Genomic DNA, 24949 nt, shown 5'->3' with positions numbered 1-24949 from the left:
TGCTATGAATCAGGTCTTGTATCTTGGTCCAAAGAGGGGTGAGAAGAGGGCAAAACCAGAAAATGTGTTCTAGAGTGCCTTTGTTATTGCATCCTCTCCAACATAAATCAGATGAGCCAGGATAGGCTTTTGATAAAATTTCCGGTGTAAGATACCAACGGAATAAAATTTTGTATATATTTTCCCTAATTTGGATACACATTGAGGAGTGCTTAGCATTATCCCATATGTCAGACCAGTCATCTAGAGATATAGGTGTGGAGATTGCAGACGACCATTTTGCCATATAAGAATGGTCTGGAGACCAGGATCCAGATTTAGTCAGTAACAGAATATAGATTTGGGAAATCAGGCCTTTCTGATGTCCTGCACTATCACATAATCGCTCAAAAGGAGAAAAATGTAGCGTAATTTCAGGTGTATGGATAATTGAATTGATAAAGTGGGTAATTTGGTTATGCTCCATTATCCGTTGAGGAGTGAAGGAAATTTTGTTTTCAAGTTGAGTTCTAGTATATGGTTTACTTGTGAGGGGATGTATCCAATCCTTAAGGTTGAAGTAACCCCATTTATACCAAGTGCTCATGAAGGACTCAGAAAGGCCTGGTTTAAAGGAAGGGTTGCCCAGTATTGGTAATAATGGTGAAGGGGAGGACCTCAACCCGGCCATAGAAGCGGTAATACGCCAGATATGTAATGTGAATTTAATTGTGGGGAGTATAGGTTGCTGTTGTTGTATTTTAGGTACAGATTTTGCCCAAATTAAGGAGGCTAATGAAACCGGGAGCATACTTGTTGCTTCTATAAGGCCCCATTTTGTATATACTTTTAATTCGGACCATTCAGATAACTGACGTAGATGAGCAGCATAGTAGTAGTAGCGTATATGTGGTAGCCCCAAACCTCCTTGTTCTCTAGGAGAGAGGAGGATGTTTTTGTGGACTCTTGGCCTTCTATGATTCCAGACAAATTTGTGGAAGGCCGTTTGTAGGGCTGTCAATTGGGAGGATGGGATCAATACTGGGAGGGTTTCAAAAAGATATAGAAGACGGGGCAGAATGTTCATTTTTAAGGCGTATATTCGTCCTAGCCAGGAAATCTTGTAGGCAGTCCATTTGTGTAGATCTTGCATGATTCGCTGTATAAGAGATGGGAAGTTACACTTATATATAGTACTATAGGTAGGTGTGAGGTGGATTCCTAGATATTTTAAGGAGTGGGTTTGCCATTTATAGGGAAAGCTACTTTGTAAGGAAGTAAGGAGATCTGGGGGAATTTTTATGGGTAAGGCCTCAGTTTTATCCTGATTCAATTTGAAACCCGATAAGGATTCAAATAAAGATAAGGTGTTATGCAGGGCTGGCAATGAGGTAAGTGGGTTTACAATAGTCAATAGAATGTCGTCTGCGAATAAGGAGATCTTATACTCGTGTCTACCATGGTTAACTCCCTTTATGTTGACATTTTGTCTAATTGCTTCTGCGAGAGGCTCAATGCTAAGGGCAAATAAGAGTGGGGAGAGGGGGCAGCCCTGTCTCGTGCCATTGAAAATTTGAAAGGGGTTAGAGGGGGCAAATGGTAGTTTGATTGAGGCTATTGGGCTCGAATATAGAAACTTAATCAGGTGCATGAAAGGACCTGTAAAGCCTTGGTGCTCCAGTACTTTGAAAAGGAATGACCAATTCAGTCGGTCAAAGGCCTTCTCTGCATCCAAACTTAGGAGCAGAGAGGGCCTGCTGGTTCTACTCATTATGGATATTAAGTTTATGGCTCTACGTGTATTATCGCCCGCTTGGCGGCCTTGGATGAAACCCACCTGATCATTATTTATGAGTCTAATTAATATGGGATTAAGGCGATTGGCTATAGTTTTAGTAATGATTTTTAAATCCGAGTTTAGAAGGGAAATAGGTCTATAGCTTTGAGGGAGTTGGGGGTCTTTTCCATCCTTAGGGATAACTGTGATAAGTGAGTTAAGAATTGTAGAGGGTGGGAGTTCGCCTTTCATAATTTTATTGGCCATATCAGTTAAGTGTGGTATGAGAACTGATTGAAAGTGCTTGTAATATGAGTAGGGAAGGCCATCTGGACCTGGGGATTTAGAAGAGGGCAGTTTTTTAAGGACGTCTAGTATCTCGGTTGTAGTGATAGGGGTGTTTAGGGTGGTACAGTCTTGATCTGTTAGTTTGGGGAGGTGGAGCTGCTCCAAGAAACTTGATATTTTTACAGAGAAGTGTGGGTTGGTGGATGGGTCCGGTAAGTTATAGAGTTGTTTGTAGAAAGAGGAAAATATACTTGCAATCTTAGTTGGGTCATAGTGGGTGGTGCCCTGGGAATCTTTCATTGCATAGATTGTATGTTGGGAATTTTGCGGGTTAAGCTTTCGGGCTAAAATAGTGTGTGGTTTATTACCTCTCTCAAAAAACAGCTGTCTAGTCCATTTGAGGCTTTTCTCAAGTTGAGAAGATTGAAGAGTGCGAATATCTAGTTTAAGTTGCTGAATAGCAGAGTAGTTCTCTTGCGTAGGTTGTTGTTTGTATGTATTAAGTGCTTTTGCAAGGGAGTTATTTAATTCTTTGAGTTTGTTTGAGGTAAAGTGTTTTTTTCTAGAGCCCTGTGCGATAAAAAAGCCCCTAATGAAAGCTTTATGAGATTCCCAAATTAAGCCTAGGGATGAAACCGAGCCGATATTTGTATCAAAAAATGCTTGTAACTCCTCTAGGCATTCTGAGGTGACCCTTTTGTCTTTTAATAGGGATTCGTTTAACCTCCAATGCATTGGCTTGTGTGGGTTGGACCCCCAATCTATATCCAGTAGCACTGCTTGGTGATCAGACCAGGCGGTAGGAATTATGGAAGCGTCAGCTAAAATGGGAAGGAGTTGGGCTTTGGCAAAAAAGTAGTCAATCCGTGAGTGTGAAGCATGGGGGGGAGAGAAGAATGTGAAGTCGGTCGTAGTTGGGTTGACTATTCTCCATAGGTCTAGTAAGCCAAACTTTCTGAGAAGAATACGGAATTTACGGGAGTTTCGGTCATGTGAAGCGAATGAGGATGAGGAGATATTTTTGCTTCTATCTTTGATGGAGGAAAAGGCCAGGTTAAAGTCCCCTCCTAGAATAATTGTACCCTTAGCATTTTTTTGCAGTTTGTTGAGGAAAGAGGACAAAAAGGGAATTTGTTGTGTGTTTGGAACATATACATTTGCTAATGTAACTGGTTTGCCTGCAAGGGAACCCAGTAAAATCAAGAAGTGTCCTTTATCATCACGTATTATTTTTTCTACCTGTAGGGGAAGTCCTTTCTTGCAGATTAATGCTACCCCAGCTCTTACATTCAAATTGTATTTTAATGAGCAACCATTTTATTCTAACATCCTTTTTTATTTGCTTTAGTAGACCTGACAAACTTTGCAGGTTTGTAATGATCTGTGCCTGTGTCATCCTGCTGGTGGCAGCACTAAGGAACTTGAGGTGGACTTCTGCTGTCTACCAGCAGATGGCTCTCATATTGCTGGGAGCAGTGCAATTCCTCGGCTCACCAGCAGATGGAACTGTGAAAGATTCTGGTCAGTCACCTGAGCAATGTGCTGCCTATTTAAGGCCGGACTTCCTAGCAGCACATTGCTAGGTCATTTTGCTTGATTCCTTGCAGGGTTGTGACTCTGGCCAACCTTCCTGTGCTCCTGAACTCTGTTCTTATATTCTGAACTCCTGGTTTTGATCCTTGCTAGTCTGACGATTCTTCTGTTTGCTGATTGTGCTGAGACATGTCTGTATATATTGTATTATTGTATTTATTCTCATATTGTGTGTGTTGCTGTATATATTTGTATAGATAGATAGATAGATAGTCAGGGTTCTGGTATTTGTGGTGCACCACGCGTTGTTTGATTGTACGATTGCATGTGTATGGTGTTCTGCATTTGTACACTTGCATTATTGTAATAAACACATTTATTATTCTGCTCTGTTGTGCAGACGGCAGTATTTCAATTGTGATCTTCTGGTTTTGTTTAAACCAAAACGATTGCCATGCAGAGATCGTGGATCTGCCAGTCTGGTTCCAGTCACGACCACGGTCTGTATGGCCAATCGTTACAAGGTTATATTTAACCACTAAAACTTGTAAATATTTGTTTTTTAATATGCCATTGGTTTATGGTTATAAAAATAAGTACACATATATTTTAAACATGTTGTTTGCATGGCATTGATTATTCTGTATTCTGAGAACTCTTAAGTGGAAAAGTGGCCTAATAAGGACATAATTGCTTTGGTTTCCACCAGTGAATCATTAAAATAACTGCCACATGTTCTCAATAAAACCCCCACAGTTAAGGGATCATTATGCAGATTTAGAATGTGAGGGACGGCTGTGAAAATCAACACTAAGAGGGTATTAAAGAATTCAGACACAATAAATATTAATGCATCACTTACAAAAAGATATACAAAACCTAAATCAGAGACTTCTGAGTGAATCCAGAGGAAGCTTAACTATCACTTCAAGAAGTTGCAGAATTCAGTAAACTGGTATAAAGAACCAGCACTTAACCACCATATCAAGTGATCCACATAACACCTTACTGTATTGGGGGGGGGGGGGGGGAGGAACCATTTATATCTCTTATACAGCTTGCCAAAAAATTGTGAGAAACAATTTACTTTCTGGTAGAGGTTTCAAAAGTTCAAACGATAATGTTTTGGCCAAAAGAAAGCTTTAATTGATATTCATCCCTAACACGATTCATATTACTAGGATCCCCTGAAATGTTTGTTAAATCTATAAAGTCATGGTAAATATGTAGTACTGTACTAATATCCATGGATGGCATTGATTTACATAGCATAGTATTATCTCGGGTAAGCTCTGTAGCTGAGAGTTTAGATAGCTGATGGGCACATTATGGCATTACGCTCACAATTTTTTTTTTGATGCAGCTGTTCCAGAGATATTCCCTTTGGAAGAGACAGAACCAGAGATCCCTTACAAGACTTTCAGCTGCTAGGAGAGTGGTTGTTCCCCAGTGAGTAAACACGGCTCTCATGACTATGCTGATCTGTAGCTGTGAGACAAAGCTCAGCAGTGGGAGCATCAGGTGATCATCTCCGTGGTGCCTCCTCCCATTACTGCTTTGAAAATGTATATTCTTCAGTTTCAGGTTTCATGCAAACAGTGTTTTTAAATATATATACTGTATATATTTTACGCAGAATATGCCAAACAAAAAACTTACTTTAAAATGTTCGTTATTCTACTCCTTGGTAGTTCAAAACGGAAATAGATGCGGAAAGCTCGAATCATTATCAAAGGACGAGGAATCCTCAACATTCCCCATGGAGACATCTGATCTACTATTTCTGCTATTTCAAAAACCTGGATTGTGTAAATGAAACCACAAAAACTCAATCAATGACTATGTAGCTTTCACAAAAAGTAAAATGACCAAATGCATAGCATTTCCAGCATTACATTCCTGGGAAGCGTGATTATAAAAAATATGTGAGCCATGGCTTAAAGCAGGGGGTGGCTAGATATCATAGGGCCCCTTAGAAAAATTTTGATTAGCCCCCCCCCCCCTCTTTTATACCCCAGGTCACCCCCAGTATAGGGAAATTGCCCAGGGACCCAAATATATTAGGGGTCCCACAAGTCTGGGATTGTAAATGTCTTAAGTTTGTTGACAGTACAGCATGACAATACAAGAGGTGGGTCAAGTGACCTTGATGGGAAAAATGCGCACAAAGAAAATCAGGAGCTCAATATAGTGTAGTATGTCAGAATACGTGTAGTGATGGGTAGAAAAACGAGGTACTCATAAACCAGGGTTGCTAGATATCAACCACCTTCAGTGCATGTTGGGAACACCCATACTGCACTCGGGTTAGTGGATGGCTTCTCGATGGGTAGGTCACTCTCTTCAAAAAGGTGAAAAGGATGTCTCTGGCCTCCAAGTAGGATAACACAATTGTACTTCGAGAGGCAAGAGGTGCACAATAGTATAAAATGATTAAAATCAATAAAATAAGGTGAGAAACTGCTTACCTAAAGACCAATGTTTAACCTTGCATGCCCAAAATAGTTCTTTATTGTGCAATAAACATTCTTTTTGAGCATACAAGCTTAGACATTCATATTTAGGTAAGCAGTTTCTTACCTTATTTTATTGATTTTAATAATTTCATATTAATGGGCGCCTCTTACCTCCCTAACTACGGTATGAAAACGTAAAGGAACCCACATTCATATTTGCCCAAGGCTCCATTATACCTTAAAACTATCCCTGAGAAGGACTGAAGAGTTAAAACTTTTAGATTAAACAGTACATAGCCCTGTATACATTTTAAATTGCCACATACAGTATCTGTACAGTAAACCATCAGTATACATTTTCAATCGCACTTATGTTTGGAACATTATTTTCCATAACCCGTCTTTGTCTCCCGTGTTTTGCCTGTTTTGACAAATGCCAAATTTGCCCTTCATTTTACTCCTCCAGAGAATTATACACTATCTATTGACAGACAAATATTGATACATATGAGAAAGTATCTAGTATCTGTGTATATAAAAGAACATAGCTATAATATGAAAGCAAGTTTTTTCTGACCTTTCACTGTCTGAACAGTTAGAGTTATTTTGGGAACACTTTTCCTGCTGTTATTTTTAACAGAGAATGATATAGGTTTAGACGATTGTTAAGAATTAAGCAGTGTGTCAGACTGAACAAATGTGTTTGTTATAGTAACATTTTTATGTATCTATGTGACCTCAGATTGACATTACCCCACCTGTGCCTTAAAGGCCAACTTCAATCACACATTGCCATGTGTAGGCACTCAGGAACCCGGGGAAGATCTTGTTTTCATCTGTGAAACTCCTTGACTAGCTGATGGCAAATAACTCATTTTAAAGCCCATCTGAGGTCAACGTAAAAAAAAAAACCCCTCAGAATCACCACACTTATTAATTCACACAGCACTTGATTTCATAGGTAGTTATGGGTGAGGTTTTATCTTCCCCACAATAATGACTTTCAGTTCCAGTTTAAAAAATGCATAGCTGGTTCACTTTTGCTGGTTCTCCATATACTAAAGGTGGACATACAGAATTCAACCAAAGTGTTTGATTTTTCCAATTTATTTGATAAAAACTATCAATTGTATATGAAAAGCAAATTTAATTAATTATCTATCAGTCATGGTTGACTGTATGGTGGATTGGCTTGATTTTTTAAAGTAAAACAGTCAATCAAGAATACAGTGGGTTGCAAAAGTATTCAGCCCCCTTGAAGTTTTCCACATTTTGTCATATTACTGCCACATTAGAAAGGAGAGAAAAAAGCACCCAATATAAGCAGCACCAGACCACTCAATAGTATTCCAAAATATTGCAAACTTTATTGGTAAACAGTAACCAGATTAAAAATTTATAAAAATCACCTGGTGAGGTGATAGCAGCTGTGTACAGGATAATAATACAATAATATAATAATCACAGAAGTAACAAAATCTCACAGAACCTCAGTACAAAGCCAAGTAGAGACCAGACCTAAATACACAATTAATAATGAGGTAATTCCCACTTCCAACACATATATCATATATTTAATAATTTATCCCCAAAGCTGTGAAAAATAAAAATGACAACAAAGCCTAACAAGGGGCAGAAATAAATTGCACAAATCCCAAATATAAAGATTACACAGTAAGCACCAAGGTGCCTGAGAGGAGAGACTGCACCAAATAGTCTTACAATTAGAAAAGGTAGCAAAGTATCAGTGTGTCAAACAGTGAATGGCCACAGAACGTGTGGAAAATAGATAAGTATTAGGTAGGGTACTGGAAACTTACATGGCAAGGTAGGAGAGATGTACAGGTAACAGCCGCTCGCCTTAATGCAATGCGCAGGCTCAACCCGCTTCAGAAGGAGGCCAAATTACTGCCACAAACATGAAACAATTTTATTGGAATTCCACATGAAAGACCAACACAAAGTGGTGTACACATGAGAAGTGGAACGAAAATCATACATGATTCCAAACATTTTTTTTTTACAAATAAATAACTGCAAAGTGGTGTGTGCATAATTATTCGGCCCCCTTTGATCTGAGTGCAGTCAGTTGCCTATATACATTGCCTGACGAGTGCTAATGACTAAATAGAGTGCACCTGTGTGTAATCTAATGTCAGTACAAATACAGCTGCTCTGTGAGGGCCTCAGAGGTTGTCTAAGAGAATATTGGGAGCAACAACACCGTGAAGTCCAAAGAACACACCAGACAGGTCAGGGATACAGTTATTGAGAAATTTAAAGCAGGCTTAGGCTACAAAAAGATTTCCAAAGCCTTGAACATCCCACGGAGCACTGTTCAAGCAATCATTCAGAAATGGAAGGAGTATGGCACAACTGTAAACCTACCAAGACAAGGCCATCCACCTAAACTCACAGGCCGAACAAGGAGAGCACTGATCACAAATGCAGTCAAGAGGCCCATGGTGACTCTGGACGAGCTGCAGCGATCTACAGCCCAGGTGGGAGACTCTGTCCATAGGACAACTATTAGTCATGCACTGTACAAAGTTGGCCCTTATGGAAGAGTGGCAAGAAGAAAGGCATTGTTAACAGAAAGCATAAGAAGTCCCGTTTGCAGTTTGCCACAAGCTTTGTGGGGGACACAGCAACCATGTGGAAGAAAGTGCTCTGGTCAGATGAGACCAAAATGGCACTTCTTAGCCAAAATGCAAAACGCTATGTGTGGCGGAAAACTAACTCTGCACATCACTCTGAACACACCATCCCCACTGTCAAATATGGTGGTGGCAGCATCATGCTCGGGGGGTGCATCTCTTCAGCAGGGACAGGGAAGCTGGTCAGAGTTGATGGGAAGATGGAAGGAGCCAAATACAGGGCAATCTTGGAAGAAAACCTCTTGGAGTCTGCAAAAGACTTGAGACTGGGGCGGAGGTTCACCTTCCAGCAGGACAACGCCCCTAAACATAAAGCCAGGGCAACAATGGAATGGTTTAAAACAAAACATATCTATGTGTTAGAATGGCCCAGTCAAAGTCCAGATCTAAATCCAATCGAGAATCTGTGGCAAGATCTGAAAACTGCTGTTCAAAACGCTGTTCATCTAATCTGACTGAGCTGGAGCAGTTTTGCAAAGAAGAATGGACAAGGATTTCAGTCTCTAGATGTGCAAAGCTGGTAGAGACATACCCTAAAAGACTGGCAGCTGTAATTGCAGAAAAAGGTGGTTCTACAAAGTATTGACTCAGGGGGCCGAATAATTACGCACACACCACTTTGCAGTTATTTATTTGTAAAAAATGTTTGGAATGATGTATGATCCACTTCTCACATGTACACCACTTTGTGTTGTTCTTTCACGTGGAATTCCAATAAAATTGATGCATGTTTGTGGCAGTAATGTGACAAAATGTGGAAAATTTCAAGGGGGCCGAATACTTTTGCAAGCCACCATATTGACTACATTTACATTATCTAAAAAAGAGTAAAAAAAAAAACCTGAATGGTGAATGGCCACTTTTTAAGTAATTTGCACACACAGGCTAATGTGCAACCGAGTTTTAGTCTGTGGGGAGCAAGGACCACAGCTGTGTGGATCTCAGCTCTAAAGATGAAAGCTGCTACTAATAAGAATATAAGGCTTGCACTACTAAGACAAAAAAGTGCTAGCCATTGCTATTTCATTGGTGTGTGTGTGTGTGTGTGTGGGGGGGGGGGTCACATGTAAAATGACAAAACTGGTTGGGAGGAGCCTCTGGTGGCATCACAGAAGTTCATGTTACATGTGGGGAGAAGGCGAGGAGAGTCAGGGGGATGCCAGCATGAGCAGTCAGACCAGGAGACAGTGTAAGGGAGAGCCCTCTAGCACAATCTAGGTTATCTAGGATATGTAAGTGTATTTTATGGATAAAAGTGTTGATTTTAACAAACATATTGCGCTATGAACCCAATTATTATTTTGAAGCAGAACAGTCTATTACATCTATTGCTGTTGGAATTGGAGTTATAGTAAGGCAGGGATAGCCCATTTATTGCCCCACAAGCGTTTATCCATCAAAACTGTTTATCCATGTCCATCAAAACTGTAATTTATGGCAGTAGGAAAAGCCAGTCAAATGTGGTCAACACTCGATGATAAGTATACTCAAAACTGTGCTCAGGGTAAGGGTCATCTTTCATTCGTAATGCCACCTTCACAAATTTTTAACGTATGACTAAATAAAACAAGAAACATGTATTGTTACATCAGCACAAAAAAGGCATTTTTTTTGTTCCTTTGATTTAAACAGGGTAGTTGTGAATAAAAGATTACCTGAAGCACTAAGGAAACCCATAGACAAAACACCATGAAACCATCAAAAACACACCATCGGTCCTTCACATAAGACGTATCTCCCTGAAAAAGAACACAAACATTTCAAAAAAATCCTTTATGTACAATAGCTCACACGCCATCATTTTCCTGAGAGATTACAGAATGAAGTACAGGTACATGGAAACTTGTAACTTTGCCATTAATTAATTATAAATATTTAGATAAGTATTGATTACAAAACAGATGTCTATAGCTTCTGTAAGGCCTGGCAGATCTCTCGTCTTCCTTCAGCCTCTATACCCCAATCTAACACAGTCTTCAACTTGTGTAGCGCGTTCCCGCTTGTACAGGAGACAGAGCAACATCTACTTGACTTCGGTTACACCCAGGCCTTCATGTGCAAGCTATAGAGACTGATGCAGTGAAGACAAGAGTAATACCAGAACCCACTGCACAAGCTAAACGTTCAATGGATGATATGAGGAAATAGTGCATGATGCACTGTGGACAACATAGATCACAACAGGAATAGGAGACTAAAGAGAAAGAGGAAGGCTGCTCAAAGCGACTGCAGCTCTGAACTTCCGATAACCGCCAAAATAATCCACAATGGTTGGAGCTCTGAGCTACTGGTGTCCGCCACAATGGATAAGACAAGGACAAACAGACAGTAATGTTTGCCAATCTAATCACTACCACAGCAATGGCAAACATCCACACAGGCACAAATAAGACATAACAGATAGGAGCGTAACTAATAGCAACCCCTGCTATAGTCACGTCCACAGAAGCAGGACTAGCAGGACCGCTTGCTAGTCACTATCACAGTGATGACTGAGTCCAGATTAGCTGGACTAGAAGGGACTTTGCTGTTTGCCCATGCAAGAACAGCAACCGCTGAACTGCAGAGTGACTGCAGATAGAAATAACACTCATTGCAAATGCTAGCAAAACTAAGCAACTGTATGCATGCAGAGAAATCAGAACTGCCTGGGTGCAGTGCAGCTGCAACCAATAAGACATGCTATGGATGAGATCATGATAGCTTCCCAATATTTGTTCATAAAATAATTGAGAAACATATAGTATAGGTTCCAAAGTAGCTAACTAGAATATAAGTATAAGGCCCGGTTCACATTAGCGGTTGTTTGCCAAACGGACCGGATGACCTGACCGGATCCGGACCGGATCCGGATCGGAACCGTACGGTTCTGATCCGGATCCGATCCGGATCCGGTCAGGTTGCATCAGGTGTCCATCAGGATGCGATCCGGATCCGTTTGGCAAAAGTAACGTTAAAAACAAAAAAAATGTTGGGGTCTGGGAGGTCAGCAGAAGGGGGACCTGTGGAATCAGGCCCTCTGCTGTTTAGCACTCACCTCCACCTCCGACATGCTGCCAACATCTCCGGATCCGGATCCAGCTGTGCTGCTCCACTCCAAAATGCTTGCCCATGTGTCCCCATCCAATATCGCCGCAACAATCCCCATAGGAAGTGGGGTAGAACATCCGGATTTCTCAGCCAGTGTGTTGTGCGCTCTCCGGTTCCCATTGGTTTGTATTGGCCGGATGGTGCAGTCCGGCTCCGCCCCGGATACGGCTGCCGGAGGAGCCGGATGAAAAAATAGCGCATGTTGGAACGGAGGCCGGAGTCCGGATCCGGCCCGGATCCGGTCCGGCTCCGGTTCGGCAGAACGGACGCATGTGAACGGACGCATAGGCTTTCATTGCTATGCCGTGCGTCCGTTCCGTCCGTTCTGCAAGCGGTGCGGCTCCGGCACGGCGATTCCGGAGGGCCACCGCAAGTGTGAACCGGGCCTTACATTTCACTTATCCTGATACATCTTGCTTGTTCATGTGAAAAAAAAAGAAGATAGCCTTATCATGTCCTCCGACCGATACTCTGTCATTGGGCCCTACTGTTGCTGGTGTTTTTCATTTTGGTAAAAATGTCTAGATGTTCTGACCACAAGAGGGCATTTTGAATATAGGTAGGCTACCTCTCCATTACAGTAAAGCAAGAATGAGCCTTCTATAGAAGAATGATAGAAGAAGGAGTCTTCTATTCTGAGCTTGTGGTAACTATTTTCTCTTTCTTTTTTTCTCTTTCTTTCTTGGTCAGTATTGCTGTTTTCTTTTTTGTAACAGGTACACAGGCCAATTAAGTAAAGTTATGTATGCTACATTCAGGAAAATTGTCTGAATTATTAACATTTTGTATCTTCAAGTTGAACTCTAGGCAAATGACCAGTTACCATTTAATCAAGGTATGTACTCAGTAAAGCATGGTTACACACATGCACTTGTATGATTTCATTGTTCATATAAATCATCTTATCCCATTTAACGACATTCAGCTAGAAGATAAGAAAGCTAGTCAGGCGCTACTGCATTGCCCTGTGTTGTCACCACAGTTTACCACTGTTGGTTACTATGCAGGCTCCGAGAAATCCTGTTGCTTTATCTTGCATAAGGTAACTGCCACTTTAGAGAAAGCTGAATATAGGCTTAACAGATTTAAAAATCTTTTGATGGGTGAAACAGGTCAAATTAATGATACTTTGTCTGTGTATTTAATGGCTTATCGGAAGTTTAGCTTAAAAAAATATGTTTAAACGTGTGTTTGGGAGGTCAGAAAAACATATGAATTAAATTCCACATTTCAAGCAGCACATTATCTGTATATTTTTTTTCTTTAGCGCAAATGGGTCCTGTTGAAAAGCTGTACCTTTTTAATTTTTGACCTTTGAACAAAAAGGACAGTAAAAGCTATGTCGAACTAGAAAAGGATGTAGTATAAGTGCAGCTGTGCTAACTTAATAGGGTAGTACAAAACTTCAATGATGATGTACAAATACAGACGCTATAAAAGAAGATTCACCCCTTTCAAAATATTCACATTTTGTTGCTTAGTAGCTTTAAAGTGTAATAGTCAGGCATAAAATCAAAAATCCATTTTTTATTTGTATCTGGTAAACCAGTAATAAGGGTGCTAACCAGGCAATCCAAAAGTTAAAAATCACTCTTTTCTTCTCCATAAAACATTATTCCCCAGTTTCCCTGGCTCTCATTTGATACATCTGCCGCACAAAGGAAGTTGCAGGGCATGCTGGGTTTTCTTTTTTTCTTCTTTACTTTTCCCTCAGACATAGCTAATGCAGCTTATTGGCTAAAGCCTCTTTCCCTCTCATTTCCCCTCCCACACCTCTGTTCCTCTCTGATTGGCCAATATTTCTCATGCTGAGACAATGCACTTTCTACTGCAGAGGTGGGAGTGTCTGAAAATAGGGAGGAGGGCGGGCAATGGTACACAGACAGAGTAAGGGAGGAAATTATGTCAGGATTGGCTTCAAGATAGACACAGTCAAAATGGAAAATCCTAAAAAGGATTTTCCCTTTTTTTTACTTTAGAAAATTCCCTAATCTCAAAATGTGGACAGTGCAATTCATATGTTATGTAAGTAGAGAAAGTATTTACCTACTTATATATGTGATTTATATATATGTGAGTAAGGCTGACAGCTCCTCTTTAAATGAAGGCAAGCAAAAAAAATGTAATTTGCCAGCTGCATTAACGGTACTCAATGATATATATTAAAAAAAAAAAAAAAAAAGTAAGGTGAAAGATATAATAACAACGGTTCAGAGAAAAAAAAATCTGAGATGGACATGGGACCACCTTACTCCTAAAAATACTTGTACACTCCATGAGTCACAACTAATCATCAAGCTAAAACCTTCAACCTGTGGTCAACCTTAGTCAAACAACAATCAGAGTCAACCCACAGAGTCAACCTTTAGTGTGGTCTAAATGATGTGTGAGAGCCAGGCACCTGGAACATTTTGAAAGAGAATACATCCAATCCAAGGTTTATTCAGAGAAAAGTTGGAAAAGCCGCTCACTCTACTCCAGGACAGTGCCAGGACCAGGACAGCTAATCCAATTTGCAGACAGGTACAGAAAATAGCCCGCACGATGTCCGTAAAATCAAGTTCCTCTATTGTGGACGTACCCAAAAGTCATCACACATCACCAACTGACATGTTTGGGACCGATGGTCCTTAATCATAGCTGTGTTTATTCTTAATCATAGCAAGGTTTATTCACCTGATTGCATTCTGGCATTGACTGGGGCTAGGAAGCAAGGTAAAGGCTGCTGAGTTAAATATACATTGTTGTGCCATAATGTTTTCTTTCTTAGCTAGTAATCTTGAGACATCTAGATTTAACAGGACTTTAGCAGGGTAATGCTTAGTGTGGACTTGTTATATTCTTGATTAGCTTAAATGATGGTAAAATGCTTTATTATGTATATCATAATTGCAAGAAATAATGCAGTATGCAGAAAGTGATCACCTATTGCTAAACAGATTAGAAAACTGTATCCAGCATCCATGGATCATACTACCGTATATGATTGTACTTGAAACTATTCCACTCCATACTTATAGGGTCCTTTTACACTATATAAGTTGGACTCTGTACCGTTAGGGTCCTTTTACACTACATCAGTTGCTGTCAGTTGTAACTGAAAGGACACCTGATGTGCAGTCCAGTGTCCATGTTTCCCTATGCCCTCTTTCACACTATACGCTGAAAAACTGAAGCTTTTTCAGAATGCACTGCTATGGAGAAGAAAAAACACATGCATAGCAACGCATTAAAACGCATTAAAGCGGAATATAACCCTGCATTTCAACTTTGCTCTAAAACATTATTTACAGTATATTATATGCAACCAGCATTTTTTTTTTACTAGACCAGCATTGGAAGGGTTACACAGGGCTTTAAAGTTCCTTTAGATTTCTGCAGACGCATCCGAAGCTGAAATAGATACATTTTGTTTACATAATGTATCTAAGTGTTGAATGTGACTCATCTCTCTCACTAAGAAGGAGCTTGGATGACAGCCAAAGAGTGTGTAACTGTTTATCAATAGATACATGTAACTAAATAGAATGTATCTATCTGAACTTCTGCATATCTCTCCAGGACCTTTAAACCTCTGTGTTTAACCCTTCCAATGCTGGTCTAGTAAAAAAAAAATGCTTTTTGCATATAATATGCTGTAAATAATATTTTAGAGCAACGTTGAAATGCAGGGTTATATTCCGCTTTAAGTGTAAAAGAGCCCCTAACCTTCTATACTCTAAAAATAATTGTCTGCATAAAAAAAATGAAATTGTGTCACGTCACTCTTAATTTTTCACACTTCATGTAGCTTAAAAAATGGACACTCAAGTCTGTTATTTACTTGGAAAATAAATAATTCAAAAGACCAGCTGTTATATTCATTGTTAAACAAAAACACTAAATGAAGTTTGATATAAATATGAATTAAGTTGATTGCCAAGTATTTCTACAGTGATAATGGTAAAATGTGTATTTAGAGATATTTTCTTTGCTTTAAGTAAGTAAAAGAAATCGTTTTTACTTCTAGTGGTGTAACATAGCCATCAGCGTCAGTGGAAAATACACATAGCTAGTGACATTAAACTGATTCTTTCATCTGTACCTTTCTTTAACCTATTTTGGTTCCTGGACGTAGTCTCTACGTCCAGGAACCATGCGCGCTACCGCGCGCTCCCGCGGCCGATCGCGCGCGTGCATGCGCACTCCCGGCCGCGGATTCGGTAGCCAGGGAATCAATGTATCGGGCTATGGTGCCCGATCATTGATTCCTCTCCCCCGCTGAAAAAGCGACAGCTTCTCTCGGAAGCTGCGCCTTTTCTGGCCGTTCCCTTCCCGATGCTTCACTGTAAGCGTATGTTACGCTTAGAGTGACGTCATGAAAACAAACTCATGGCCGCCATCTTGTGGCCAAAAAGTAATACTACACCTGTAAAAAAAAAAAAAATTAAAATTAACACACATTTACATTATAAATCTATTGTTTACCTCCCACCCTCCCAAAACTACCCAAATAAAATGTTTACTATAAAAAAAAAAAAACCATTACAATAAAAAAAACAAAAAACATGTAAATATTTACCTAAGGGTCTAAACTTTTTAAATATCAATGTAAAGATGAAATATTTCTATATTTTTTTTATTTTAAACTTGTAAATAGTGATAGATGCAAAATGGAAAAAATGCACCTTTATTTCCAAATAAAATATTGTCGCCATACATTGTGTTAGGGACATAATTTTAACGGTGTAATAACCGGGACATATGGGCAAATACAATACGTGAGTTTTAATTATGGAGGCATGTATTATTTTAAAACTATAATGGCTGAAAACTGAAAAATAATGAATTTTTTCTTATTCTTGCTGTTAAAATGCATTTACAGTAAAGTGGCTCTTAGCAAAATGTACCCCCCAAAGAAAGCCTAATTGGTGGCGGAAAAAACAAGATATAGATCAGTGCATTGTGATAAGTAGTGATAAAAGTTATAGGCTAATGAATAGGAGGTGAACATTTCTCACGTGAAAACGACGGAACCTGAATGGGTTAATGTTGTAATAGAGACCTCATATCTTCTGCCTTTTTTGCTAGTCTTTAATATTTTTTTCTATATATAACCCCTTTGTTGAAATTTGCAAGCTGTGTGTGTTGCATTTTCTTCAACTGATGCCTGGATATTCAGTGAAAAGACAAGGTCTGTTGGCTATGGACATAAATACTGTCCTTTGCTGACATCAATTACCAAATGCTGATCAACTGATTGCTAAATCTTCTAGTGGTGTAACATAGCCATTAGCGTCAGTGCAAAATTAACACTGGACTCTCTTCAATCCAGAACACCAAAATATGCCTTCCTTTTATGTGTGTAAGAGAGGTATAAGCTAGGTGTGTTGGGCCAGTATGATAATGGGATAAGTAGGTATTGAAGTATGCAATTGTCCATCATGACTTTGTGATGATATTAATCTTTCACTAGGTTCAAAGAGAAGGAAGGGAGAAGAAATACAGTAAATGTACTAAAATACATAATCATCCAGTAGGCTGATCATCCCTAAAATATATTTATTTTTCATTCAAAACCACACTTCGTAATCCTGTGAGAAGCATTCAAATCTTCATAATCTTAAGGCACAGAAACCTTAGTGCACTAAATCCTACCTATTAGAATAAACCATACTTTAGTCATGCAACTTTATTGTTCGTTTAAAATAAAACACACAAACAAAATTATGCTGAAAATGTACTAACTGTAAAAAGATGAACTGCAAAAATTAATATGAAACAATACAGATACGTGAAACTAAAAAATTCTGCTTAGAGTAGGTGTTTTGTTTATCAGCTGGCTTCATATTTGTTGACCTGGGGATCTTTTATTGGCTGATATTTAAAAAAAGAATGTAAAACCTCCCTTCCAGGTGTCATACAGCTACTTAGCAGGTAAAATCCCAATTTACTAAATTATATAAAGGTGCGATCACCAAAACCTAGTGCACTTTGTGGCCTGGCTGTTGGTGATGGCAGAAGCCCTAAATGGAGGGTAAGGCTGCTGTGTATATATACTTACTATATGGTATACATTTTTACCAACATTTTTGTCAGTAAAAAGTTGTTCACTTATTTTTAAAAAAAATGTATATAAAAAAATCAAAAAACATGCTTCCTCACCCCAAACTTTTTTTTACCCTTGTAGCCAATGTAGACCAGTATTCCCAGAAATGAGAATGTCAAAACGTTTTTATGTATGTACAGAAAACATTATAATACTGTCATTGCTGCTGATAAGGCGGGAATTCATCAGGTAGCAAATGTAGAGAAATCATGTGGGATGGTTCTAACAATCAAGGATGGATATTTTTAGGCCCAAACCTATTATTATTATTATTAATTTATATAGCGCCAGCATCTTCCGTGGTGCTGTACAATAGCATACAGGGTATAACAATACAAAGTATACAATACAACAGTTGATACAGAACAAGAGGGTATAACAGCTAAAGCAGTGAACAAATTAACTACATATTTTACACAGGGGTGAGAGGTATGTGCACCCAGCACCCAGTACACAGCATTGTGAGACAAAAGGGGAAGAAAGCCCTGGCCAAAAGGCCTTACTGTCTAAACGTTAAAAGTATAGGACAGTAGGTAAAGGGAAGCTGTGTGTGAAGTGGTAGAAATGGTGGTTAGTGGGCAGTGTCCTAGGTAGGAGAGTGTGCTTGCCTGAAGAGGTGAGTTTTCAGATTGCGCCTAAAATAGTAAGTGGATGAGTGACGGATGTGTTGAGCGAGAGTGTTCCAGAGGAGGGGAGAGGTCTTGTAAGTGGGAGTGGGAAGAGGTGATCAGGGAAGATGACAGAAGGATATCGTTAGCAGAGTTGAAATTGCATGCAGGGTGGTATCTGGAAATAAGTTGATTAAGATAGGAAGGAGCTATGCTGTGGAGAGCTTTGGTGGCGAGAGTAAGGATAGTGAAGGCACTGACAGAGGGGGATCGGGCTGGAGAAGCGGGAGAAGAAGTGGATGAGTCGTGCAGCAGAGTTTATGATAGACTGTAGCGGGGCTAAACAGTTGGCAGGGAGGCCGCAGAGCAGAGGGTTGCAAAAGTCTAGTCAGGAAATAATCCAGGCATGCACCAGAAGTTTGGTAGTGTCCTGTGTTAGAAAAGGGCAGATGCGGGAGATGTTTTTAGGTGTAGGTGACAAGAGGAGGATGGTTTGTCAATGTGTGGTTTGAATGAGAGATTTGAGTCCAAAATTAGACAGCGAGCCTGGGGTCAGGTGTTATGGAAGTGCCATCAACAGAAATAGTGATGTCTGGCAGGGGCATTGAGTTGTACGGTGGGAAAACTACTATTTCAGTCTTGTCCATACTGAGTTTTAGAAAACGGGAGGACATGAAGGAGGCGATTGCATTTAAACAGTGCAGGACATCAGCTTTTAAGGTATCCAAGTCAGGTGCTGAAATGTAGATCTGGGTATCGTCAGTGTATAGGTTATATTGGAAACCAAAGGAGCTGATGAGCTGACCAAGACCATATGTGCAGATAGAGAAAAGGAGAGGTCCGAGGACTGAGCCTTGGGGAACTCCAACAGTGAGGGGACGTGGAGAGGAGGTGGTGCCGGAGTAGGCAACTCTGAAAGTCCCATCTGAGAGGTAGGAGGAAAGCCAGGAGAGAGCAAGACCCTGAATGCCCATGGATGAGAGGATTTGGAGAAGTAGGGGGTGGTCCACTGTGTCAAAAGCAGAAGAGAGGTCTAGGAGGATAAGAATAGAGTAGAGGCCTTTAGATTTAGCAGTTGCTAGGTCGTTGGTTAATATAAGTAGGGCAGTTTCGGTTGGGTGGCTGGGGTGGAATCCAGATTGGAGGTCATCAAACAGAGAATTGGCAGTGAGGTGATGGACTAAGTCAGTATAGACGTGGCGCTTAAGTAGTTTTGAAGAGAAGGGGAGGAGAGAAATAGGTTGGTAGTTGGGCAGGGAAGAGGGGTCAAGAGAAGGTTTTTCAGTATAGGTGTTATAAGGGCTTGTTTGAAGGACGATGGAACTATGCCTCTGGTGAGAGAAAAGTCGAAGAGGGATGTTAAGGCAGGTGAAATGGTAGAGGATAAGTGAGTAATGAGGTGAGGGGGCATGGGGTCAAGGGGACATGTAGTGGGACGTGATTTAGAGATGAGAGAGGAGACAGTGAGTTCTGTTAGTGGTGAGAAGGTTGTCAGGGAAGATGTAAGGTTTGGGTTATGTATGGAAGTAGGAGGCTGCTGTTGGATGTGTCAAAGAGTAGTTTAGGGTTGTGGGAGTGTGAGGAGATTAGTGAGGAGAAGTATGAATGTATGACTGCTGTGAGGGCCTGTCTGAGTGTGTGCAAAGCCTCTTACCACAGCACAAAAGAACAAGAAAACCCATACCACAGCACAAAAGAACAAAAAAACAAAAACAAATCACAGGTAAAAAATGATCTACCCTACACTAATGAAAAACCTCTTGGAGTCTGCAAAAGACTTGAGCCTGTGGCGGAGGTTCACCTTCCAGCAGGACAACGACCCTCAACATAAAACCAGGGCAACAATGGAATGGATTAAAACAAAACATATCCAAGTGTTAGAATGGCCCAGTCAAAGTCCAGATCTAAATCCAATCGAGAATCTGTGACAAGATCTGAAAACTGCTGTTCACAAACACTGTCCATCTAATCTGACTGAGCTGGAGCCATTTTGCAGAGAAGAATGCTCAAGGATTTCAGTCTCTAGATGTACAAAGCTTGGTAGAGACATGCCCTAAAAGACTGGCAGCTGTAATCGCAGCAAAAGGTGGTTCTACAAAGTATTGACTCAGGGGGCTGAATAATTATGCACACCCCACTTTGCAGTTATTTATTTGTAAAAAAAATGTTTGGAATCATGTATGATTTTCGTACCACTTCTCATGTGCACACCACTTTGTATTGGTCTTTCATGTGGAATTCCATTAAAATTGATTCATGTTTGTGGCAGCAATATGACAAAATGTGGAAACCTTCAAGGGGGCTGAATACTTTTGCAAGCCCCTATATATAGCTTATTGCTTATTCTTATTTTTTCTCTCCCAATTTCTGCAAGCAACCTGTCCACTGCTATTTCATAGGGTGATATGCTAAAACATTTTAAATGATAGGAGGGAACTAGGACTATAATATGATTTGGACATGCACAGGAGTTTGGATAAACTCCTGATTCACTATGCATTCTATTTCTGTTTGTTTGAAGCATCAGCACAATTACTAGTGTTGAGATAGTTACATTAACTGGAATTAAAAGCCAAGCACATTGCAAGGGAGGATAAAACCTTTTCTCTAAAATTTAAATTTTCACAAATTGATCTGCTAAAACTTGTCATTCCTTTGTACGACCTGCCAACTATTTAACACAGATATTTTAATAGCTGGTGACATTAAACTGATTCTTTCATCTGTACCTTTCTTTAATGTTGTAATAGAGACCTCATATCTTCTGCCTTTTTTGCTAGTCTTTTATATTTTTGTCTATATATAACCCCTTTGTTGAAATTTGCAAGCTGTGTGTATTGCATTTTCTTCAACTGATGCCTGGATATTCGGTGAAAAGACAAGGTCTGTTGGCTATGGACATAAATACTGTCCTTTGCTGACATCAATTACCATATGCTGATCAACTGATTGCTAGATCTTGAAAGAGAGCTTGTTCTGGGATGCCCTAGATACAAACGTCTCTGGCTAGTGATAAATATTCTGCATTTTAACACCTATTTAGCAATCAAATAGCCAGAATTTGATATTTCTGAATGAAAACTATTTTTAATGTATTTGTTAAATGAACAAAAATGCTTATACAGTATATGTTAATGGTCACTGATTCTTGATTACATTCTTGTTATGTCTTTACGGCTATAAGTTTTATGGATAATGTCTTAGACTGCAATATAAATAACTGTATCAGTGTAAGTACAGGTAGCATGAAACCAAAAAGATACAGAGACTGGGCACCGTCCTGTTGCTGCATTTATTCACTGTCCGCAGCCAAATGACATATAGTATTTGAATATAAGCATCAAACCTGTCAGCAGTCTTGCATCAGGCCCGGATACGCACGTGAGCAAGCGCTACAAAGCGCGAAACGGCTGTTGTGCACATCCATCACCCCCTGGTCACCACACCTTCCCACAGGCCTCACTGGATGTATCGATGATTTTTTGATGCAAGACTGCTGACAGGTTTGATGCTTATATTCAAATACTATATGTCATTTGGCTGCGGACAGTGAATAAATGCAGCAACAGGACGGTGCCCAGTCTCTGTATCTTTTTGGTTTCATGTAACATTGGGAACTTTCTTCCTTTCTCTCCACTGGTAGCACGTCACTGTGCATGTCATGTTGCGGCCATAGAAGTGAGGACCTGCATATGCTACACTGGAGCAGGCGTTGCTCACCCTCATTACTGCCGGGTGCCCAGCTCCCACCCCTCGTTTTTCCCTGTAAGTACAGGTAGGCAATGTGGAAATGCTCCTGATATTGAGTTGAGGCTGAAATGAGAATTGGAGTTTGTGTGGTACAGTAGCTTAATAATCTAATTTTTCACTGACAGCTACAGGTCTATTTATCAAGATCATCTAAAGGCACTACCTTTAGGGGCAAACCCAGGCTTTTCAAGGGGGAGATTCCTGAAAGGTCTCTCTCAGCCATGCACAATATACTAATTGAGTATGCCTATGGCAGGATTAAACTGTGATCTCCTCTGAGGACAGCCAGTGACTTGCGTATGTACTCTGTAAAGCACTGCAGAAGATCTCAATGCTATATAAATACATAATAATAATACAAAGGTAAGACATTAGACTATGACTACGGTAGAGATTATATAGTAAGCCCCTCTGAGGACAGTCAGTGACATGACTATGTACTCTGTAAAGTGCTGCAGAATATGTCAGTGGCAGTGCTATAATAGTAGATAGAATGAGTCAATGTTGATCAAATTTAATTTTTTTTTTTGGGGGGGGGGGGTGATGTTAAGACAGGAGATAGGGAAAAAGAGATAAACGAGAGTGGGGGAAAGTTAGAGAGAGGAAAGTGAAGGACAGGAAAGGGGGAAGAGACATGAGTGTCAGCATGTGTGTGGAGAAGAAGAGAGTGGAGAAAGAAAGAGAGGAGAGTGGAACAGTGAACAGGACAGGACAATGTCAGTGACAGGAATGGGGAAGACAGAGAGACAAACGTTGAATGGATTGTTGAATAGAAACGTGTGTTCCCAAAGCCAATCAAAGTCCCGAATGAATGATCATTCATTACAACTTCTGCCAGTAGCAGTGCACATTCATTGTAAACACAACAAACTATCACTTCCTGCTAACTCAGAATAGTGTAATTCAGCATTCAAAGTATACCGGATGAAGTGTGTGGGGAAATCTAGTAAATACAAAATAATTCCATTAAAAACACATCCCATACCTTTTGCTCCCATCCCTGCCCACATAGTTACCAAAATAAATCACTTGTAAAAAACAAAAAAGAGCCAAAGCAGTGGCATTTAAAAACGAATACATAATAGTAACCTTAGGGACTAAGCTTTTTAGATATGTATGTCATGAGGGTAAATTACTGTTAGGCCAGATAGCACCAAAACCCACCATTCAGTTACACCCACCTCCTTGGATCACACAGATGTAGGTAAAAGCTTCCTACATTTAACACCGGACAAGGGTGCTTTGCTTAGCTGCCCCCTTGTAAATTGCGTTCCCAAAGTTGAATGTCATGTGTGTTGATACTGATCAAAAGGTTCTGCTCCATGTTCTCTGGCTCTACTCTTTTGGCCACGATGAGTGCCAGGTTAATAATGGGTAAAGAAGCTTTGGGGGAAGGGGAGGACTACACTGTGCTTTGCTTTTTTTAGTAAAAAAAAATGAATGCAAAATGTATTTAATCAAAGATGTATGATTAAGATTGTTGCTATCAAAGGGCTTGATTCACTAAGACAAATAGCATGCCTTATCAAAGTTAACACACCTTGTCAAAGTTAACATGCCTTATCAGAGTAGGATAGCAAGTGCTACAAACTTATGCCTGCTAATTGGCAATGATGAGAGCTCCACTCGTCCTGCCCTGAGCCCCTGTGGGTTCGTATGCTACTCTGATAAGGTGTATTAACTTTGATAAGGCATTCTATTTGTCTTTAGTGAATCAAGCCCAAAATGTTTAAAAGCAGTATCACCAACCTTTAGCTGGCAATCGCTACATCCATTACCTGAAATATAAAGCTGTGTAGCAATGGCCAAGGATCACTTTCTTTCTGAATGTCTGAGGTGCCGTCATGGGTAGCTTGGATTTCTATGCACAGAACTTGTTTTTCTTTTATAAATCTGTGATCAGGATTTTTCCCTAACTTCAGGGCATAGCCATAGCATTTGTAAAGCCGCCAACTATTTTCCTCATTTCTGTCATGTTCCATAGCAATAAATGAGCTTGTTATACATATAAGATAACACTAATATCATTAAAATGCAATTAGACTGTTCATAAATTGTGATTTAACACAACAGGCCTACTTTTTCTCTTAAGTCTTCTCCTAAGAAATAATTTCACACCTTCTGTTTAACTTTTTAGTACTCTGTAATTGAAAAAGTAACAAAAAGTAGGTGAGCAAGTACTGTCAAAATTATGCTTGTTGGTGGCTTAAAAAGAATTTTATTGACAAAGTGTAAAAATATCACCTAGGAGAAAACTCAGGAGAAAAAGGTACTGTATTTTTGGACTATAAGACTCACCTTTTCTCCTCCAAAAGTGGGTAAAAAAAGTCACTGCGTCTTATAGTCCAAATACAGGGAGTTCCTGACTTGTGAATGCCTGCCAATACAAACCACAGAAACGGACGTAGAGGAGGACAGAAGGGGGACACAAAGAGGCATTGAGAGGACGGAAGCGGGACAGAGGAGGACACATGGAGACACAAGAGGTACAAGGGAGCATGGGGTGCAAAGGGGCCGTAATCCACACAATGCCCCATACGCCATGGATGCATCAGGTTTAGTATATTTTTTTTCCTATGGTTTTTGTCCTCTAAACCTAGGTGCGTGTTATGGTCAGGAGCGTCTTATAGTCCGAAAAATACGGTAATTGCATATGGGCCACAATATTTTTGGTACATAAGCCACTGTGAAAGTTAATGTGTTTACACACAACTTTACCACTT

General features: G+C 40.0%; 1 protein-coding gene across 8 annotated transcripts in view; it reads right to left on the bottom strand.

Moving 5' to 3' along the window:
• Window positions 1-24949, bottom strand: part of NALCN (sodium leak channel, non-selective) — a 640650-nt gene that overhangs the window by 506749 nt on the left and 108952 nt on the right. For 7 of the 8 annotated variants that reach the window (XM_068267982.1, XM_068267985.1, XM_068267987.1 and 4 more), the window contains 2 exons: window positions 10346-10429; window positions 5237-5376 (listed from right to left, as the gene is read on the bottom strand). In XM_068267982.1, the coding sequence (XP_068124083.1) occupies window positions 5237-5376; window positions 10346-10429 (224 nt within the window). The remainder of the gene's footprint in view (window positions 1-5236; window positions 5377-10345; window positions 10430-24949) is intronic. The other variant, XM_068267986.1, reaches the window with a different exon arrangement.

Source organism: Hyperolius riggenbachi, chromosome 2 (genome assembly GCF_040937935.1).
Source record: "Hyperolius riggenbachi isolate aHypRig1 chromosome 2, aHypRig1.pri, whole genome shotgun sequence".
Lineage (NCBI taxonomy): Eukaryota > Metazoa > Chordata > Amphibia > Anura > Hyperoliidae > Hyperolius > Hyperolius riggenbachi.
The sequence above is the reverse complement of the archived record's forward strand: the minus strand, read 5'-3'. Positions and strand labels throughout refer to the sequence as shown.